This window comes from Podarcis gaigeae, assembly GCF_964106915.1.
Source record: "Podarcis gaigeae genome assembly, chromosome: 4".
Lineage (NCBI taxonomy): Eukaryota > Metazoa > Chordata > Lepidosauria > Squamata > Lacertidae > Podarcis > Podarcis gaigeae.
Genome location: NC_139677.1, coordinates 83,249,543 through 83,268,529, shown reverse-complemented (window position 1 = coordinate 83,268,529; position 18,987 = coordinate 83,249,543). Strand labels below are relative to the sequence as shown.

Sequence of the window (18,987 nt, the reverse complement as noted above, 5' to 3'; positions counted from 1 at the left end):
GCCCTTTTGAAACAGAAATTGCCACAGCTCTCTTGGATGTCACCATTTATATATTTATTTTATTTCAGCATACAATTGTTAACTGTGTTCTTAATTTCTTAACAATCATTCATTTTTTGAGAAACGCCCTGATTTATTTGATTTTAGCACTGTTTCAAATTTATTCCAATCCATGCTGATTTCCTGGTGAAAATTGAAAAAGAAAAAAGACACCAGTGCTATTTGCTCCGCTAGGAAAACCTTACTTGTACACAGCCTGTACACAAAAGGTTGGCCTTAATGGGGCAAAAAACAGCTGGGGTGGGGCACTTTTCATTAGGAAAATGCTACAAAGGAAAATGATTTTTCCACTTCCCAACACAGTGGTCCCAATCCATATTAGATCCCCTGCTATTTGAAAAACCTAAAAAGGTAGTTCAATCACAGAACTATTATCATGTATAATATTGTACTTTGTTAACAAGCACCTAAAGTACAGACTGGTCCGGATCAGCACAATAAACACACACAAAATGCAGACAATACTAGACAAATCCGACATTTCTATCTCTTAAATCAAGACTGAAATTAATACTGTATTACAGGTTGCAATTTGAAAAAGTCATTCAATGTACACCAGAATAATACTACTTTTCCACCCAATGGATCAGTGCAATTTCTTCTCCTGTTTTTACAAAAAAGTTCACAGAAGTATAATTGTTTTCATTTTCAATTTCCACCATGCAGCTATCATTCCAATCATGCAAAGAAAGACAGATATGCAAACAACTCATCTTTCCAGAAAATCATTTGACTCATTTTATCACTACACACCTGCATGCTATTTTGCATTCGTTATGGAATCTAAAAGGAAGATCTGAAGAGAGGAAATGACTTTTCTACAGAAGATTTGTTTCTTCTACATTTTAACTATAAAAGTGAACCACCTTTTCAAAGTACTTTTCCACCACTTCTCTCCTAACCACTATTTTAGTGTCTTTGCAAAGATGCATGGAAAAACAATGCAAGGAGAACAAAATGGAAGTTGTAAAATATCTACATATCTACTATCTACAACTCTACTTATGGGTGAGCTTTAAATGTTGTAAAAATATTGGAAGTTGCCATAAGATAAATTATGGCAGGGGTAAACAGACTTCAGGCTTATGAGATCTGCTTTAGATCCAAGATCCACCAACCAGAGGAAGGTGCAAATTAGTCGTGGAGGTGGAACAGCATATTCAGAATTAATGAACACACTAAACTCAGGAATCTGTACGCATTACCAGAACTGAGCTCACAATCCTGTTACACACAAAGTATCCCTCCCCCCCCCCCCATTTCTTTATCTCAACAGCCTAATTTAGAAAGGGGGGTAGCCTTATTGCCATTTTAAACAACTGCAAGTCAGAATCCTTGTTGATCCACTGCAAATCACTCAGAGATATGTGGGTAGATCCCATTGCGTGCCCAGGCTGAACCCCCCCCCCCCGACCCCAGGAGCCACCTGGGTGGAATGAATGACTTGTAACAACATGTTATGGGATTAAAATTGGCTACAACTTTATTTAAACTTTCAGATGTAGGAAGACTTTGGCTTAGGAATTGGGTGTTTATCCCTCCTAGTCCCCAGGCAGGGATCTGAGGCACATCAGAGTTATCATATCTGTCTGGCGAGTGGGCTGGCTCTGGAAGACGTATGTTTACACAGAGAGGCCGCCCCCTATTTCACCACAACACGGGGGGAGTGCACTGACAACTTATCAGTGTATGGCCAGTGACTCCCCACAACACAACCCCTTTAACGGGGAACTTTGGGAACTGGGGGGGAGGCGTTTTGCTACGGGGAAGGCGAAACCTGGCAATGCAGGGAAAATGCCTTCCGGGTCCTTTAACAGCCACCATCGTAAGACCATAGCAGCGCCCGCAATACCTGTAAAGAAGTGAACCTGCAATAAAGAGTATAAACAAAGGGAGGGTAGGGCGGGTGAAGCTCTTGAGCCGACTGAGAGCTCCCAAATACGCTTTGCCCACTTACGTACACAAAGAGCGGACTGGAGTGAAGACTACTCCTTCTTGGTTTGCTCTCTCTTGGCTCTGCCTCCGCCCTTCGCAACTGGATCATTTTGAACTGAGGTTTGGCAGGAACCTCAAAGGGCTGTGACGAGCGGAGGTGGGCCAGGAGCGCTCTGCCGGGAGTCTCTGAGGATTGGGGGTGCTGGACGTGGGCATGCAAAGGGCGCCCTCCGGTTATGGGGGAGAATGGTTACTCTTCTGCTCTCCCCTGCGCTTAAGAGTTTGTAATAAAGGTAACCCTAGATTTTATAATTTTATTTCTTACACTACTAAGACCACCTGAGGGGTTGAATGGAATCTCCTGCTACCACCTCTTAGGATTATAACATGATTCAGCCATGATAAATTGGCACATCCTATGCCCTTTTAAAATGTAGTGGGGGGTTTTGGGGGGGGCGGGAGGGTAATTGGGTTGTTTTTACTTTGATTATATATTTTGTGCTTTTGTGCATTTATATTTTGATTTTGTTTTGTGAACTGCCCTGAGACCTCCGGTTATTGGAGACATATAAATTCTATTATTCTTATTATTAATACCATGATTCCTCTTGAAGTGTTAAACTAGCATAAACTTGCACTGTCACATGTGCCACATTATATTCATTCTGCACACATAAGAAATTTATATTTTAGACCATTGCTAAAGTTTGGAGATCTTTAAATCATAAAACTGTAGATCCTACCTTAATCGAATATTGGTATACAGTGGTGCCTCGCAAGACGAAAAGAATCCATTCCGCGAGTCTGTTCGTCTTGCGGTTTTTTCGTCTTGCGAAGCAAGCCCATTAGCGGATTAGCGGATTAGCGCTATTAGCGGGCTTAGCAGATCAGCTGATAAGCGGCTTAGCGGATCAGCTGATAAGCAGCTTAGCGGCTTGGGAAAAAGGGGGGGGAGGAAAAAAACCCAGCAGGAACTCGCAAGACATTTTCATCTTGCGAAGCAAGCCCATAGGAAATTCGTTTTGCGAAGCACCTCCAAAACATAAAACGCTTTCGTCTAGCGGGTTTTCCGTCTTGCGAGGCATTCGTCTTGCGGGGCACCACTGTATTTGTTCTGGAAGCTAATTGTCATGAAAAAACCTGATAGACAAGTAACGTGAGCAAAGAACCAACAAAAAGTCAGATTTTCTTTAACTTGGTTCAATTTTATTTAATATGAACTTCAAAAAAAACATGGATACAGACCACCAACTTCTCACAGGGACTTATGGGAATATGTTTTTATTTATTATTTGTATTGTATTTGTTTGGCAAGATGTAGCACTCTTGAAGGCAGGAAGATGTTGTTTGTTCATTCTGAAAACAATAAAAATTGTTTAAAAAATAAATTAATATTTTAGTGTGGCAACACCTACATTTTGGAACTCCCTGTGTACTGGGATCAGACAGAAATCTTCATTGTACTCTTCTCATAACTGCTTAAACCATTTTTGTTCAGGCAAGCCTATCCAGACAAATAGAGCACTTCCATGTATTTCAATCTCTTTAGCTTACTGTAATTTTAAATTATCTTTTGAACATTTTAAATACATGTTTCAAATTGTATTTTAAAACAATTTTAAGTTTTAGTCTTTTTGTAAATTAGAGGTGTGGCATATAAATTTTATGAAATAATTCTCTAGAGAACTTGAAGGGCACAGGAAGCGAGATAGGAACTTTTTTGCTTTTTATCTGGGTGTCCTGTTTATTGGTGTCTTTCTCTTTTATGAATAAATTGCAATATAATTTTTAATTAAGATACATGTCCTATTGCATCAGCTCAACTTATACACACAATCTTTACAAAGCTTTTATAAATCTATGTGCAGTTCCCAGTAGAACACTTTACTAATTCAAAATTGCTCATAATGAAAACTGTTGTGTATAAAACTAAGTATGAACCACATATTGTATAGCATTCACAAATTTCTTCAGCTTCCTGAGAAATATTCTTCTTATAAGCTTACAGAAATTATTTTTCAAATATGTCTTTAGGCAGTATTAGTATAAGTAATTAAAGTCTGAAAAAAACACAAGTGAACCAGGGCTGTAACCATTACCATTCTGGAACATGAGTCAAGCAGAACAACCAGTAATCAAACACACACAAATGCTAGACTTTTGTTCAGCAATTACTCAGACCATAGTCCTACCTGAAAATCCCCAGAGAAGCTGTTGGGCTAAAATATAATGAAATGCATTTTAAGGAGGAAATAATAATAATAATGACACATGACAACTATGATGTGTGCCAGAGCAAACTGTAACTGCGGTGATTTGTCCATTCTTTTATATAAGGAAATGGCTGCTTTGGTTGGATAAAAGGGATTCTTCCATACGCACATTAACCATTTTCTTTCAAATAACCAGAATGAAAATTTTCCTGTTACACTAAAGGAATGAGTGACCTTTTGTATATAGCAACAACTGTCGAAATCTCTGTTGCAGTTCTACTTTTATTCAGCCTGTTGCATCATTATTGTATCAATGCATCTGTTATTTCTTTTGAAAGTTTTTTGTGCAAAGCTAGGCATAAATAAAGACAGTTCTTGTCAGAGTTTGCTAACTTCTACACAGAACACAAGAAAAATAAGGGTAGCACTCACTAGGATGTGGCTATTTTTCAATATTGTAATCTCAATATTGCATACTGAAGATCCGTACAAGTTGACATAAACTGAGCCAGTTCTTCCCAGCAAGTTTTAAATCTGAAGAATGTTTCACACATGCTTTTTTTTTTGTCTATGTTGATCAACATGGACAACAGCACATACTAACTGTAGTACACAATGGATACATTTTCCAACAAGGATATTTGCTTCTAAATTTTCATTTTTTCTGATTCAGTAATAAACCTGACTCTCATGAATACATAAAATGATTATGGATCATTCAAAATTTCTTTTGAATTACAGTAGAGCTTTAGGTTACGTTGCCCCCGACTTACGTCACCCTCGGCTTGTGACGGGTGCAAACCCGGAAGTACTGGAACAGGTTACTTCTGGGTTTGCGCCATTCACGCACGTGCAGAATCACTAAATCGTGCCGCGTGCGTGCGCAGACGCGATGCTTTGGGTTGCATCATTTTTGGGTTGCGGCGAGGCCTCTGGAACGGATCCCCACCGTAACCTGAGGTTCCACTGTATTTCATTCCTTTTGCCTTTACTTATGTCCATTCTTAAGTCTTGTGTCCTGATTAGCTTAAAGTATATGCATTTTAGTGGGCTGTACTTCTGTCATGATAAGCCATATAAACATATTTTACCTCTGCTTTTGGCAGCATCTTTCAAAGCAGCCAGAACTTGTGGCTTCAGATCATCAGCAAGTAATCTTCCTTCAAGACCTGGGAAGAGGGACCTAGTATGTCATTAAAAAGAGTGTGTTGATCATCCACATAACTTGTGTCATTTTTCAAAGGCACAAATACTGTAAATGTTGTAATATTATTCATTACATTTTTAGTGAATAGTAAGTTCTCATCCTCTCCATGTTCCCTCCCAAGCAAATGATTACGGTATACCTCAGCCAAGATTGTGCAGCAAGGCAGCCCCACTGTGGCCACACACCTCATAAAAAACCCCATTGTGCCACACCTCTCCTAGGAGGAATAGCAACTCTTGGAGAGGGGAAGCAATTGCTATTGAGACTGCAGCATGGGGATGGGGTGGGGGGAAACAATTAAAACCCTTCCCTCATATACCACAGTCAATCCCTGGCCACCAGCCATAGACAAGTGGAATGCATTCATGATTTTCTAGTATTGTCTAGTGGGTAGGCAAGTACATTACAAGATGCTTACTAAGCATGCATGGGAATATGGTCATAAGATGTGCTGCATCTGAGTATGTGGCCAAATGCCAAACCACAGCCTCCATTCCCAGCTCACAAAAGGAAGACATGCACAGTTCTGTGACTCCATTGTACAGAACTGTATATGTTATACTCTGTGAACTATACAGAGTAACATTTAAATAAAAAACTTACACCATTATAAAATATGCTATAAAACGCATGCTATACCTTGGGAAACTTTCTGAAGTTATGTAAATTGCATCCTGATCTGATGTCGACGAAGAGAATGAAATAAAATTCCCATTTTGTAATGGTAAAAGCTCCAGTCCAATAAGCTCACTGTAGTTTCCATCACTAAGCACAAAATCTAAGACATGAAGCTTTTCATCAGCTGGTCCCTTGTGTCCAGATTGCCTTAATACTTGCCGCACTGTACCAGGAGTCACTTTTTTCACAGGTTTTGTACTAGAAACAATCAGGTCAACTGCATTAGCAATATTGTCTGGTACCTTAGCAACCTCTTTCCCCGAGCCCTGGAGGTAGTTTAGCACAGCTTGGGTGTATTCCAAACTCTCATCCATTTCTGAAAAATATACCTCCTCAACCTTTATCCAGTTATCAGTGATGGAGTAAATAACTTCATTCTGGAACAATTCATTCAAAAGAGGTTCTATAATTGGCTGCCAGTGAACTTTTGTTTTGTTTTTTTGTGGCCATAATCTATAAATTCTCTCAGCTGACAGTGGGAAATCTGAATTCTTTTCTGTTTCCATTCGTTTAATTGCTTCCAATACGAGGGTTGCATAGGCTTTGGGGACCACATTGGCCACAAGCAGCTCATTCCACAGGGCTGCTGGATCTCGCCATTGATCCAGCTCTCGCCATTTGATACTTCTTCTGTTATCTGTAAGGCCAAAAAACCCACTCACGTGAACTGGAAGTCCTGTCTTACTTTCCTCGCCAGGAGGTAATGGAAGAAAACAAAATGCTCTTCCTGAAAACTGCGCTGCAGCTCCTTTTCCCTCTCCATCACTTGATAAAGACATTGCTATGCCAATAGTCGGAATATACTTCAAGTCATCCGCCAAAGAGTCCAATTCATTGCATATTCCCCGTCCTCCAACACTGTTACATACCAACCACGATGTCTTCTGTGCATCTTTAACACACTCATCTTCTAAAACTATGTTTATGTGGTATGTCACACATGTTATACTATTACTCGGAACACCTTTACAATATTGGCTTATTGCATTTCCCAGAATCTTGATAGAGTTGGGTCTTTCATGCTTCAGAGCTTTATTCTCACTGGCAGTGACTCTAAAAATTAGTCGCTCGGTCCCATCAGCTTCCCTAACGTGTAATGAGACATCTTGCACACTTTTAAGGAAGAGGAGTACTGTATCTGCATCCGCTCTGAAGGATTCAAATAATTCAAGAACCTTTTCCTTGTTGTACAGATTGCTACTTAACTGGGAAGGCTGCTGGCGAAGAGGGAAACGAAAGAATGTACCAGGGAAATGACCAGTATTGAAGGTTTCCTTAGTGCTTCCAAACACACCAACGAAAGGCCTAAACTGGTCTGTCAGCTCATTAATTTCTTTGATGTCATCCTTTAGATTCCAACATTGACCTGATTCATGGGGTCCAAAAAGTGTCTGATGAGGGTCCAGCATTCCAATTTGGTCACCACTGAATATACTAGGAACATCTACAAAATAGAAGCAAAAAAATATGAACAGCTTGTTTACAAGTCTACAACAACAACAAAAGCCTTAAAATCCCTTCAATTATTACATATACAACAATCTAACACATACATTAAGTAGGAAAAGAAAAAACCACTACTAAAAACAGGAAAATTAAACACCACAGAACCCCCAGTCTTCCTCCAATGCTCAGGAGACCAAAATTCTACAAAGCACACAAAAATGTTTTAAATGAAACTACTTTTGGCAGACTTTTCTTCCCTTTATAGAAGCTCATACTTAGAATAAACAAATTTTAAACTTGGAGCAAGCCTTAAGTGAATGCACAGATGGTTTCAACCCCCCCCCATGCAAAATCAATGCTGCAGCATAAAAAATGCATTGTAACTACCTGTAATGTGATAAACTGAATTAAAACCAATTCCAAATCTTCCAACTTTAAGAGGATCATCTTTCTTTCTGCTTCTTGCTATCTCCTGAATTCCATGCCAGTCCTCAGGGGTAAAAACTGCATTGTTGAATACATAAAGTGCAGGACCTAAAGGGGGGGGGGGGGAGAGACACGGCAAATGTAAAAATATAGGCTCATTTGAAAACAGCAAATATATTTAGATATTTAGAATTAAATTACTGAGTACCATAACGAATATTGATACAAACGGATACTGACTTTAACCCCAACTGATTCTATAATTTTGGACTAGTCTTACATATTTTAAAGATCCAAACACTTGTTTCTAACTCATTTTCATGATAAACCTAACTAGCAACAGCACAGATCGATTAAATGGTAGTTTAAGCCTAGAGTCAATTATCTTGAGCCACAAACTGATACAACTGGATTACTAACCAGATAACTCTTTTTGAAAGCCAAGTGTTAAATGTAAGCCTAGCTGCAATGTTTTAGAGTTAGCTATGCTCCTCAGTATATCACTACACCACAAGGAAACTAATAATTCAGGAAGAAAATTAGATATGGAAAAGATAACTTACCCTGATATTGCGCCATGTCTTTGGACCACAGAGACTCTGTCCCATACTGAGTCTCATCATATAGAAACTTAACTTCTGTGGCACCAGCATCTTCTGCATTTTGAATCAATTCCTGAAAACAAAACAAATATTGAGAGCTATGTAATAACATGCAATAATTAACAAATGGGATTAAATAACGTCAGCAGATATCCTACTCGACTACTGTATTCACCTCTGCTTGTGATGGAGTGATTAGATGCAATATAGACTAAGATAAAGCCTCAGCACCTAGGACTTGCCGATTGAAAGGTCGGCGGTTCGAATCCCTGCGGCGGGGTGCGCTCCCGCTGCTCGGTCCCAGCGCCTGCCAACCTAGCAGTTCGAAAGCACCTCCGGGTGCAAGTAGATAAATAGGGACCGCTTACCAGCGGGAAGGTAAACGGCGTTTCCGTGTGCGGCTCTGGCTCGCCAGAGCAGCGATGTCACGCTGGCCACGTGACCCGGAAGTGTCTCCGGACAGCGCTGGCCCCTGGCCTCTTGAGTGAGATGGGCGCACAACCCCAAAGTCTGTCAAGACTGGCCCGTACGGGCAGGGGTACCTTTACCTTTTTACAACATAGCGGAAGATGGTTAATATCTCATTCAAGTTCCAATGTTTCAATTACTTTTTGTTAAAGGCATTATTCCCATGCTGGTCAAGCATACTTAAGGGCAATATATAGTTAACATATATTTTTTGTGTAAATTATCAGCATTTCAAATTCTGAGATTCTTATCTTATGTGGAACCTATATAGTGACACCTCCTTAAACTACCATATACAGTGGTACCTCGGGTTAAGAACTTAATTCATTCTGGAGGTCCATTCTTAACCTGAAACTGTTCTTAACCTGAGGTACCACTTTAGCTAATGGGGCCTCCCGCTGCTGCTGCTGCTGCATGATTTCTGTTCTCATCCTGAAGCGAAGTTCTTAACATGAGGTACTATTTCTGGGTTAGCAGAGTCTGTAACCTGAAGCGTCTGTAACCCGAGGTACCACTGTATATACAAATATAAAATTTGTCAATAAAACTATAAGCACAGTTCAAATACAACAAAAAGCAATGGTTTTTCAATAAGAACCTAAGCAAAAGCAAGCCTCAGGCTTCCAAGTATCCCACTCTTCTTACCCTGTTCTTCACTTAAGAGGGGAAGACATTGCAAGCTCCAGCTTCTGACAATAAATCATGGTCTAATATCTTGGTTGGCACACATACACAAAACTAACCCCATGGTTTGGACAAACCATAGTTTCCCATGAACAGTTGAATCATGGTGTACTGTAAAATAACAAACGGAAGTTTCTAATTTCCTTCTGTCATTAAACCAGGAGGAAAAACAGAACCAATAATGTTATTCAGTACCCCAGTTCCATATTTAAAAATGTGCAAAGCACTGTTCGTTAACATATTTATAGCAAGGTATTGTTTTTCTTACTTTAAAATGTTTTCCTTACTTTAATTTCCTTGAATTCCTTATTTTAAAATATGTTGTTACACTATACCTTAAGAATCTGTCCTCCTTCTGGATATCTTCTTAAAATATCTTTAAGGAAATCAACAAGCGGTGGAGTTGTTTGTCCAAAACGACCTAGAAATGCAGAAGAAGCAAAATGTCATGTACTTGTTTTAGGGAGAAAAGACACATAATTGTTACTCTTCAGGACACTACTGCAATTATTAGTTTCAGGTTTGTATTGCAGATTGTTAATTCATAGATTACAGGCTAGGAATGTAACACTATAAACTGATGAAAAGGATAAAATTGCTGAAAATATTTGAAAGAAAAATGTATGTCTTAAATCATTGGCACTATAAGATAAATTGACTCATACAGGAATGTACACTGCAATTTTTTCCTTTAGATAGAAATCTGTTTTTGTAATTTGTTTTAAAAATGAATATATGCAGAGATGAAAAATAGTAAAAAAGAGGAGAAATGAGAGATGCAAGGGTAAAGGGAAGATTTATTGTAATTTACTATACCTCCTCCTTTTAGGCCCTTTGACAAAAGATTTAGAAATACATGATTCTGAGAAGTCTGAAGGTCCCCAACCTCAACACAGTCTGATAACTGAAAGGGAAAGGTTTTTTTTAATGTTGTGCATTCTTGAATATGCAGTGTATCAAAAGTATATAAACTGCTTCAACCTGTGAAGACAACCAGTCAACAAATGACCACATGTGCCGCCATAAATATTTATCAGGATATATTTATCAGGCATGGGGAATTTCTGGCCTCTGGATCAAATTGGGCCCAGTAAGGGTCCTAATTTGGCCTATGGGGCTATCTTCCCACATATTACATAGAAAAAGAAAAGCTTTCTTCTTCAGCAGTGTAAGTTGTGTCAATAAAATATATAATTGTATCTATTTATATGAAATACAGTTGCATATAATTTGAATCAGAGCAGATCCTCATTATGTAAACATCATCTACATTTTTTTAAAAATTCAAAGACATGCTTTCTTGAAGAACCAGCTCCAAAGCATCAGTTCGAAAAAACTGGGCCCTCAATCAATACACCTTAAGATTTGAATAACTCTCCCCCAGCCATCACAAGTTTTCTGGAGATACCTGGCTATATCTAACACTATGCAAGCAGCATTAGACATCTTCTTCCTCTTCCCTCCCCATGCCCACCCCCACCCAAGTCTGCTCCAGAAGATACCCCAACCTTCTGGAGCAGATTTTGAGGGTGCACAGAGGAGATCAGTTCCATTAGGCACACATACGTCTACTGCACACATGAAGCAGCATCACTGGACACCACCCACTCATTTCCCTGCTCATTGTAAAGACCTACTTATTGCACTGGAAGAGCAGGAGATCAGACCCACCAGCCCATCACAAACTATCCTAACAAATGACTTGATGTCCAGGTCTCTTAAGACTATGTGAGGAAGGTTCATAGCTCAATGGCACAGCATCTGCTATGTATGCAAATGTTTAATTCTCAGCATGCCCAAGTAGGGCTGGGAATGTCCCCTATCTGAAACCCTGGGGCATTGCTGCTAGTCAGTGTGAACAATATCAAGCAACATGGACCAGTGGTCTGATTCAGTACAAAACAGCTTTTCCTACGTTCCTAGCCAATATGATATATTAATATGAAACACAAGGAGGAAGGTTGGGCTCAAGTTTTTAGGAGATTATATGTTGAAATCAGTAACAACCATAATTAAAATATACTCCTTACTAATACAACAATTTATAATTTAGCTAGTCTGTCAATTAATGCTTTCCTGTATTTCTCAGAAGGAAAGTAACAATTTCAAAACTACTTCAAAAAGGGTATCTGGAAGCTTTCCAGAAGACTAAGGAAGCTTACCTCTCTTCCCTTGTGGTAGAGACACTGCTCAGCTACAGGAAAACCCGTCTCTGGATAAATTAACTCTTTTATGGATGCCACAGACACTGAAGAAGGCACCTCAAACGTCCTGCAGCCCACATAGTCATGAAGCACAGTCACTGTGGCTGTCCTACACCAAAAAATAAAGGAGAGGGCATCTTATTTGAATGAATGGAGAAAGGAAACAGCAATACAAAGCCAAGCAGAGCTAGACATCCTTTCTTATTAGAACATTATTAGAACCTCTTATGTTCGTAGGTTTATCACCTATGAACTACTCAAACCATCCAAGGTAGCGGCCCTCATCACATGCTGTAGTAATTAAAGTACTCTATGCACTGTGTGAATAAGTATCTCTTTCTACCTGTCATAAACCTATTTTCAATCAATTTTCCTGAATGACTCTAATATTATCAGAAAGGGGTTACAAATTCTGCTCCTTAAATTATGAATGTTCAGAAGCCTACAGCCACTCCATAGCTGTTTACCAAAGCACCAAAAGGGTTTTTATTTGCAGGAAAGATGCCCCAACCCTTGATCACTTTAGCAGCTGTTTTTGTACCTTCTTCAGTTTAATTAATACCTTTTTGAAACAGAGCACAGAGGCTGTATTCTAACAGTGGTACATCATGGTTATATGTTACGGATTGCCTTCAACTAACTTTTCCTACAAGTAGAGTAGAAATATGGGACTACTCTAAGTAAAAGTCAGTTGATGAAAACCTATATAATTATGATAGCTATCATCTTTAAGTTTCCTTCTTAAGTATTACTTTATCTGGCCCTTACACTACCACAATACACCAGGGGCAAAATCTGGTCTTTCAAATTTCAGCAGTGCCCTGTGCAAGGCCAAAATTTGGCGCCACCCTACTTCTCACCTCTTGTTCTGCTCTATTCACTACATTATACAGTGGTACCTCAGGTTAAGTACTTAATTTGTTCCGGAGGTCCGTTCTTAACCTGAAACTGTTCTTAACCTGAAGCACCACTTTAGCTAATTTAAGCTAACTTTCTGTTCTCATCCTGAAGCAAAGTTCTTAACCCGAGGTACTATTTCTGGGTTAGCGGAGTCTGTAACCTGAAGCGTATGTAACCCGAGGTACCACTGTAGTTGCGATGCCCTGTGATGCCCCTTATGCTCAGCACCCGGGGGGGGGGGACCTGTCCTGCTGCCCAACCAAGAATGGGATACTCAGCAAGTCCTGCGTCAGGCTAGAAGTTTAACACACTTATAGCAGCAGAAGCATTCTTGGTCCACTGCCAATAACGTCAGCTGCACGAAGCAGACACGGAAAGTGAGGGGTGTAAGGTGTGTGTGGATGCTCACACCTCTGCACGGGATAAACAAGGCAGAAAGGCAGGCAGGCAGGCACACAATCGACATTCACTATCCATCGCGTCTGCGGCCCGTGAAAGCTCATGACACAACCAAGCTGCAAGACTGGAAGGCACCACGCGGGACCCGTGTGTGTGGTGTGTGCTTCCCGCCCCCCTTGCACGACACGTGTAACCCAATCCTAGGTCCCACTCCTTCCTGAGCAAAAAGAGGGTCAGGGAGAGCCTCGAGGGGGCGGAGAGGAGCCAGCCGACCCCCGACCCACCCCTTTCTCCGTCGCCCCGAGGCGCACAGCCCGTGCGCCCGGCCTCACTCACATGCCCCGCCGCCCGGCCGCCTCCTCCTCCGCGCCAGCCAGGCCCGCTCCGTCCGTGACAGGCAGCTCGAAGCGGCGCCGCTCGCGCCCGCCAGATTAGAAAAAGACCGTTAGCCGCGACGCCTGCCAGGCCTCTCTCTCTCAGCGCGCCTCCTCCTCCTCCTGGCGACGCCGGTTCCGCACATGGGGAAGGGGTGGGGACTTGCCCTGAGGAGGACGGGCAGCAACCGTCGGCGGAGGGAGGCGCGAGGCGACTCTCCGCCGCAGGGGAGGGACGAAGGAAGGGAGGAGGGAAAAGCTGGCGGGTGCTGCCGCTGAGGAGGGTCGAGTGGCAAGCCGGCGTGGAAGGAAGGGGCGGGCAGGGCCGGCAAACGCAGGATGAGAGCGAGAGCTCCGTCCCAGCAGACTGAGCCGCAGACGCTTCGTTCAAAACAATAGTAATCGTGGCGAGAAATCTCCTCACGAAGCGCTCGCCCTTGCGGCGCGGCGTGCGCAGAGGACCCACGCCCTCTTCTGCCGCGCTCGTCCCCCCTGAACAAAGGCGGGAAATGCGCGCGCAGACGCTGCTCGGAACGGAGGGAGCTGCCGCATACAGAGCATAGGCCTTTGGTCCGTGTAGCCCCGTGTTGTCGACCCTGGCTGGCAGTAGCACTCCAGCGTTTTGAGGCAGGGGGTCTCTCCCGACCCCACTAGGGAGATGCCGAGCGAGGGTTGAGCCAGAGACCTGGATGCAAAGGTGATGCTCTACCCTTCCAGAACCCTCCTTACTGCAGGCACACCACTTTCTTCTCAGAAAGTGGCTTCCGCCTCTGCTAGACAAATGCTCCTGTCGCCACAGGGAGCTCGTTAATTGCAGCAGGAACATTTTTTAAAAGCCTGCTTTTCATGAGGGTGTACATGGAAATTGCCCTGCTGGCAACTCTCCCCAGGACTACCACTGACAAAAGGACAGTATTTTTTTTTTCCAGTTCAGTATCTAGACATCTTTGCAGATATAATTTGGTGGTGGGAGTAGTGTGCAAGTTTCAAAACTTTGAGCACGTTTACTCAGAAGTAAATATGAGAAAGGGCCATAACTCAGGGGCAGAGCATCTGTTTGAGTGCAGAAGAGCCCAGGTTCAATCCTGGCCATCTCCAAATAGGGCTGGAATAGTCTTAAATCCTGGAGAGGTGCTGCCTGTCAGTGTGGACAATACTAAGCTAGATGGCCCAGTCTTTTGACTCGGTATGAGGGCTCAAAGGCAGCTTCCTATGTTCGTGAGTAAGCCCCAGTATCAACCTGCATCCTTAGCAAGTGCTGCCCTAGAAAGAGCACAATTCTGAAACAATTCAGACAAGGGGCAGCAATATCTTTGTACATACTTTATGAGCCATTTTAAGTTAACTTTAATGTGCTTTTTTGCACTCTTGTGCATACACCCCCTTATAGAAACACATTATCATGAATTATGAACTGTCAATACCACTTTTGAAACTAAAAACATGTCAAAGGATAGGGGCACTGATCCTTACTGGTGCAAATGGTACGTACAGTACATTAATTTTCACTCTCTTCAAAAATCACATCCTTGGTCAGGCCCTTGACTGCAGCGTATCATGCCAAAGTTCACATCACATTAATTAATTCCCCCCACTTGATTCCATACTTAAAACCACTCTTTCTGAGCAAGCATGCACAATTTTATTCCATTCATATAACTGCAAAAGAAATACATAATCTTTTCAATCATGCTTTTGAAAAATGTTAGGCATTCTTAATCCAAAATACAGGATCTTATTTTGAAAATACAATCAGGTCTTTCAAAAAGACATTTAAAATTTGAAATACTGATACATCATTTCTATGTTTGCAAACTTAAAAATACTTTTTTTACTAACATTCCCTTTTTGACCTAAGAAAGAGTAATTTCAATGGCCAATCTTTCTAGTGTATCCCCATCCCAAAAAATAGATTGTAATACTAAAAACAAGTTGCGGGTGTTTTTACCTTCTCACAAATAATAGTTTAAGCCTATTTTTAAAAAATCTAAGTGAAACCCCAAGGGAATTAAAGTAAGTAGAATGTGATTTCCTGAGCTGGAATTTGTCCAAGTCACTGAATGGAACAAAGAAACTAATTCATATGAATTGCCATGGGATTTAACATGAACACAAGTGACCAAGCATCTGAGTGTTGTCTTGAATAAAAGCAGTTGTAAAGCTCATGCTTTATAGAAAGCTTTATAAAGTGGTTATCAGTCAGATCAATTAATAGGCAGTCTTTATAAGGGTGTAAAATGGACTAAGAAAACTGCTGAATACAATGCAAGGAAATACATTCTGGGATACTATACTGATGATACTGTTTTATGCACATCAGACCCAGTTAATGCTGAAAGGTTATTGAGTATAGAATTGGAGACCCTTTCTAATGTCTCTGGACTTAAGGTAAATTTTCAAAAATCAAAAGTAACATTCTTCCATACTCCCCCACAACTTAAGGAAACCTTATCCAAAATACCTTTTACTTATGGTCACCTAAGCAATACACCTTACTATACATAATATCTGTAAAAAATGTAATATTTTTGGTATACAGGCAGCAACCATCATTCCGCTTCCGTTCTCCTCTCTTCTGGGTTCAAAAGGAGCCATGAATCACCAGTCATGTCAACAGGACACGTGCAAAGTGCTTACCACCTGTGTACACTTCAACACAACTGCCACAACTTTGTTAAAGTATTCAGATACGTTTTTCCAAGTGCTTTTTGGTTTTTGTTTTGTGCAATTGTTGCATGTCATATGCTCTAATGTAAACAAAGATAACTCAATGCAACAATGTTAAACAGTTTAAAGATGCAAATTAATAAAAAATGGGTTACAAAAATAAAACAAACTGCTGAATAGATCAATCACCTCTACACTGCATTTTATATGTTTAGTATCATGTTTATGGGACGCGGGTGGCGCTGTGGGTAAAAGCCTCAGCACCTAGGGCTTGCCGATCGAAAGGTCGGCGGTTCGAATCCCCGCGGCGGGGTGCACTCCCGTTGCTCGGTCCCAGCGCCTGCCAACCTAGCAGTTCGAAAGCACCCCTGGGTGCAAGTAGATAAATAGGGACCGCTTACTAGCGGGAAGGTAAACGGCGTTTCCGTGTGCAGCTCTGGCTCGCCAGAGCAGCGATGTCATGCTGGCCACGTGACCCGGAAGTGTCTCCAGACAGCGCTGGCCCCTGGCCTCTTAAGTGAGATGGGCGCACAACCCCAGAGTCTGTCAAGACTGGCCCGTACGGGCAGGGGTACCTTTACCTTTACCTTTATCATGTTTATAATGGACAGCATTCCACACTTGGATCCATGTTGAGCAAAGAACAGCAAATCTCTCCAACTACCAACCTACCCAATCAGAGGAAAATGAGTAAGTAACCACGGGTTCTTTTCTTAGCACACCCACTGATTTCCTGTACCATACTAAGAATGCCATGATTTTCTGTGCAAAGTCCTTGATTAAAGCAGGAATCATGTGCATAGTGTCTTGTGAATCCCCCTTTCTCCTCTCACCTATCAGCTCTAATAAGGTTGAGATGGAATTGAGAGGATAGGTGGGGGAGAGGGAGTACTTGAACTGATGGGGGCTTCTGTTCCCGCCTCCCTATCTGGCAGATTTTAGAGCTGACAGCTCAGATTTTCTTTACACAATGCAGGAGTACCATGCATGCTCTTCAAGTGGTGGATACAAAGATTTTTCTCCCTGTTGGCTTATTTTGCAGTGTTAACAGAGTAGGTCCAGAAGAGCCAGCCATAGATCCCTCTTGCTGGCAACTATTTAAAGTCTCAGCAATTCGGAAAACTTGTAAACAGATCAATATTTTAGCTCAAAAGTAAGATACTTGATAGCCCATCATAGGAATTATTGCTTGTATTCAGACATTTTGGAGTACTTAGAAGAGTTTATAAAGAACAGAATATGAAACAAAGTATGTGTGTTCTTGCTGTTGAGAAAATGCCAAGTACAAGAACTACACATACCCAGGACTGAAGTAATATACATAAATGCAACAGGGATGAATGAAAGAATTCTCCCACCCCTCCAATAACTATTTCAAATGCAAAGGTACCCTAATTTATAGATATTCATTTAATGACCTGCTCCTTTAAGACCTAAAGTGTGCTGGCCACTGTTGTAGAAATTAAACATCTTGAATCACTAACTTGAATCACAACCCAGAACTGTGGGAGTGGAGTCCTCTGCAGTTTTGTGGGCTTTATCATAAAACCAAGAGCCCAATGACCTTTTGTTGGTGTTAGCAAATTCTTAATGACTAGGGGGGTTTGTACTTATTTAGATCAACCATGTACTGCAATAATCTGCAACTGTATCTTAAGTATTACTGGACATGTCTGCAAATAAACATATTGGAAAGATCCGGGGGCTGAATAAATGTGCGCATTAGGAAATAAATTGGGGGTTACTAATGCAATGAAACATCTACTGCAATAAGAGACCTACAACTGCAGCTGCTTCTGCAGTGCTGGCAGGAAAATGCCAATGACTCAGCAACCACATTTAAATGTGAAACAATGTCCTGCTATTATGGAACTTTTTTGTACTACAATAAACAGTGCATACATTTCAGTCATTTATATCTAAACCAAGTTCTCTAATGGCTTTTAATGCCACTATTTTTAAATTTCATACTCATAGCAGCAGAAGACTTTCATGATGATTTAAGTTACTATTTGAATCACAAAGTACCTACAGGCTGGTCAATATGTGATAGAAGTGGCTGCATGCATCCTCTAGATTCAGAAGCACCAAACGCCAATAGCCATTGGTAGCAGGAGAGGGGAAGGACCATAGCTCAGTAGAGAGCATCTGCCTGGCATGCTCAAAGCCCCAAATTCAAACTCTGGAAAGCCACTGGAGACAGTACTGAGCTGCATGGGCCAGTGGTTTAACACAGTGTAAGGCAGTTTCTAGCCTTCCCATGCTCTTGCGGTCAATAACAAATACAGCAGCCCCACAAACAAGACATACAGTGGTACCTCGGGTTAAGTACTTAATTCGTTCCGGAGGTCCTTTCTTAACCTGAAACTGTTCTTAACCTGAAGCACCACTTTAGCTAATGGGGCCTCCTGCTGCTGCTGCCGCGCCGCCGGAGCATGATTTCTGTTCTCATCCTGAAGCAAAGTTCTTAACCCAAGGTACTATTTCTGGGTTAGCACAGTCTATAACCTGAAGCGTATGTAACCCGAGGTACCACTGTATGTCTTGTTTGTGGGGCTGCTGTATTTGTTATTGACCTCATGTAAGCCACTCTGGGAGCGTTTTCAGCTGAAGAGCATGGTAAAAATACTTTAAATAAATAATCACTCAGAGCGTTTGCTGTCAATGCAAGCAATCTTGGCAGTCCCTAGATGCACGCTCAATTCACATAGCATGTCAACCCTA

The 18,987-nt window shown here is 41.4% G+C and overlaps 1 protein-coding gene and 1 long non-coding RNA gene across 8 annotated transcripts in view; one reads left to right on the top strand and one right to left on the bottom strand.

Moving 5' to 3' along the window:
• SACS (sacsin molecular chaperone) overlaps positions 1-18,987 on the bottom strand; it is a 76,025-nt gene that overhangs the window by 14,724 nt on the left and 42,314 nt on the right. For 4 of the 7 annotated variants that reach the window (XM_083735715.1, XM_083735716.1, XM_083735713.1 and 1 more), the window contains 8 exons: positions 11,882-12,032; positions 10,536-10,623; positions 10,055-10,140; positions 8,529-8,640; positions 7,927-8,073; positions 6,055-7,537; positions 5,300-5,391; positions 4,188-4,214 (listed from right to left, as the gene is read on the bottom strand). In XM_083735715.1, coding sequence (XP_083591841.1) covers positions 4,188-4,214; positions 5,300-5,391; positions 6,055-7,537; positions 7,927-8,073; positions 8,529-8,640; positions 10,055-10,140; positions 10,536-10,623; positions 11,882-12,032 — 2,186 coding nt within the window. Of the gene's footprint in view, positions 1-4,187; positions 4,215-5,299; positions 5,392-6,054; positions 7,538-7,926; positions 8,074-8,528; positions 8,641-10,054; positions 10,141-10,535; positions 10,624-11,881; positions 12,033-13,558; positions 14,051-18,987 lie in introns of those variants that run through there. The other 3 variants (XM_083735718.1, XM_083735719.1, XM_083735717.1) reach the window with 3 other exon arrangements.
• LOC310843900 lies at positions 14,161-18,527 on the top strand. The gene is made up of 3 exons (XR_014563759.1): positions 14,161-14,293; positions 16,136-16,499; positions 16,875-18,527. It is a non-coding gene; the product is annotated as an uncharacterized lncRNA (long non-coding RNA).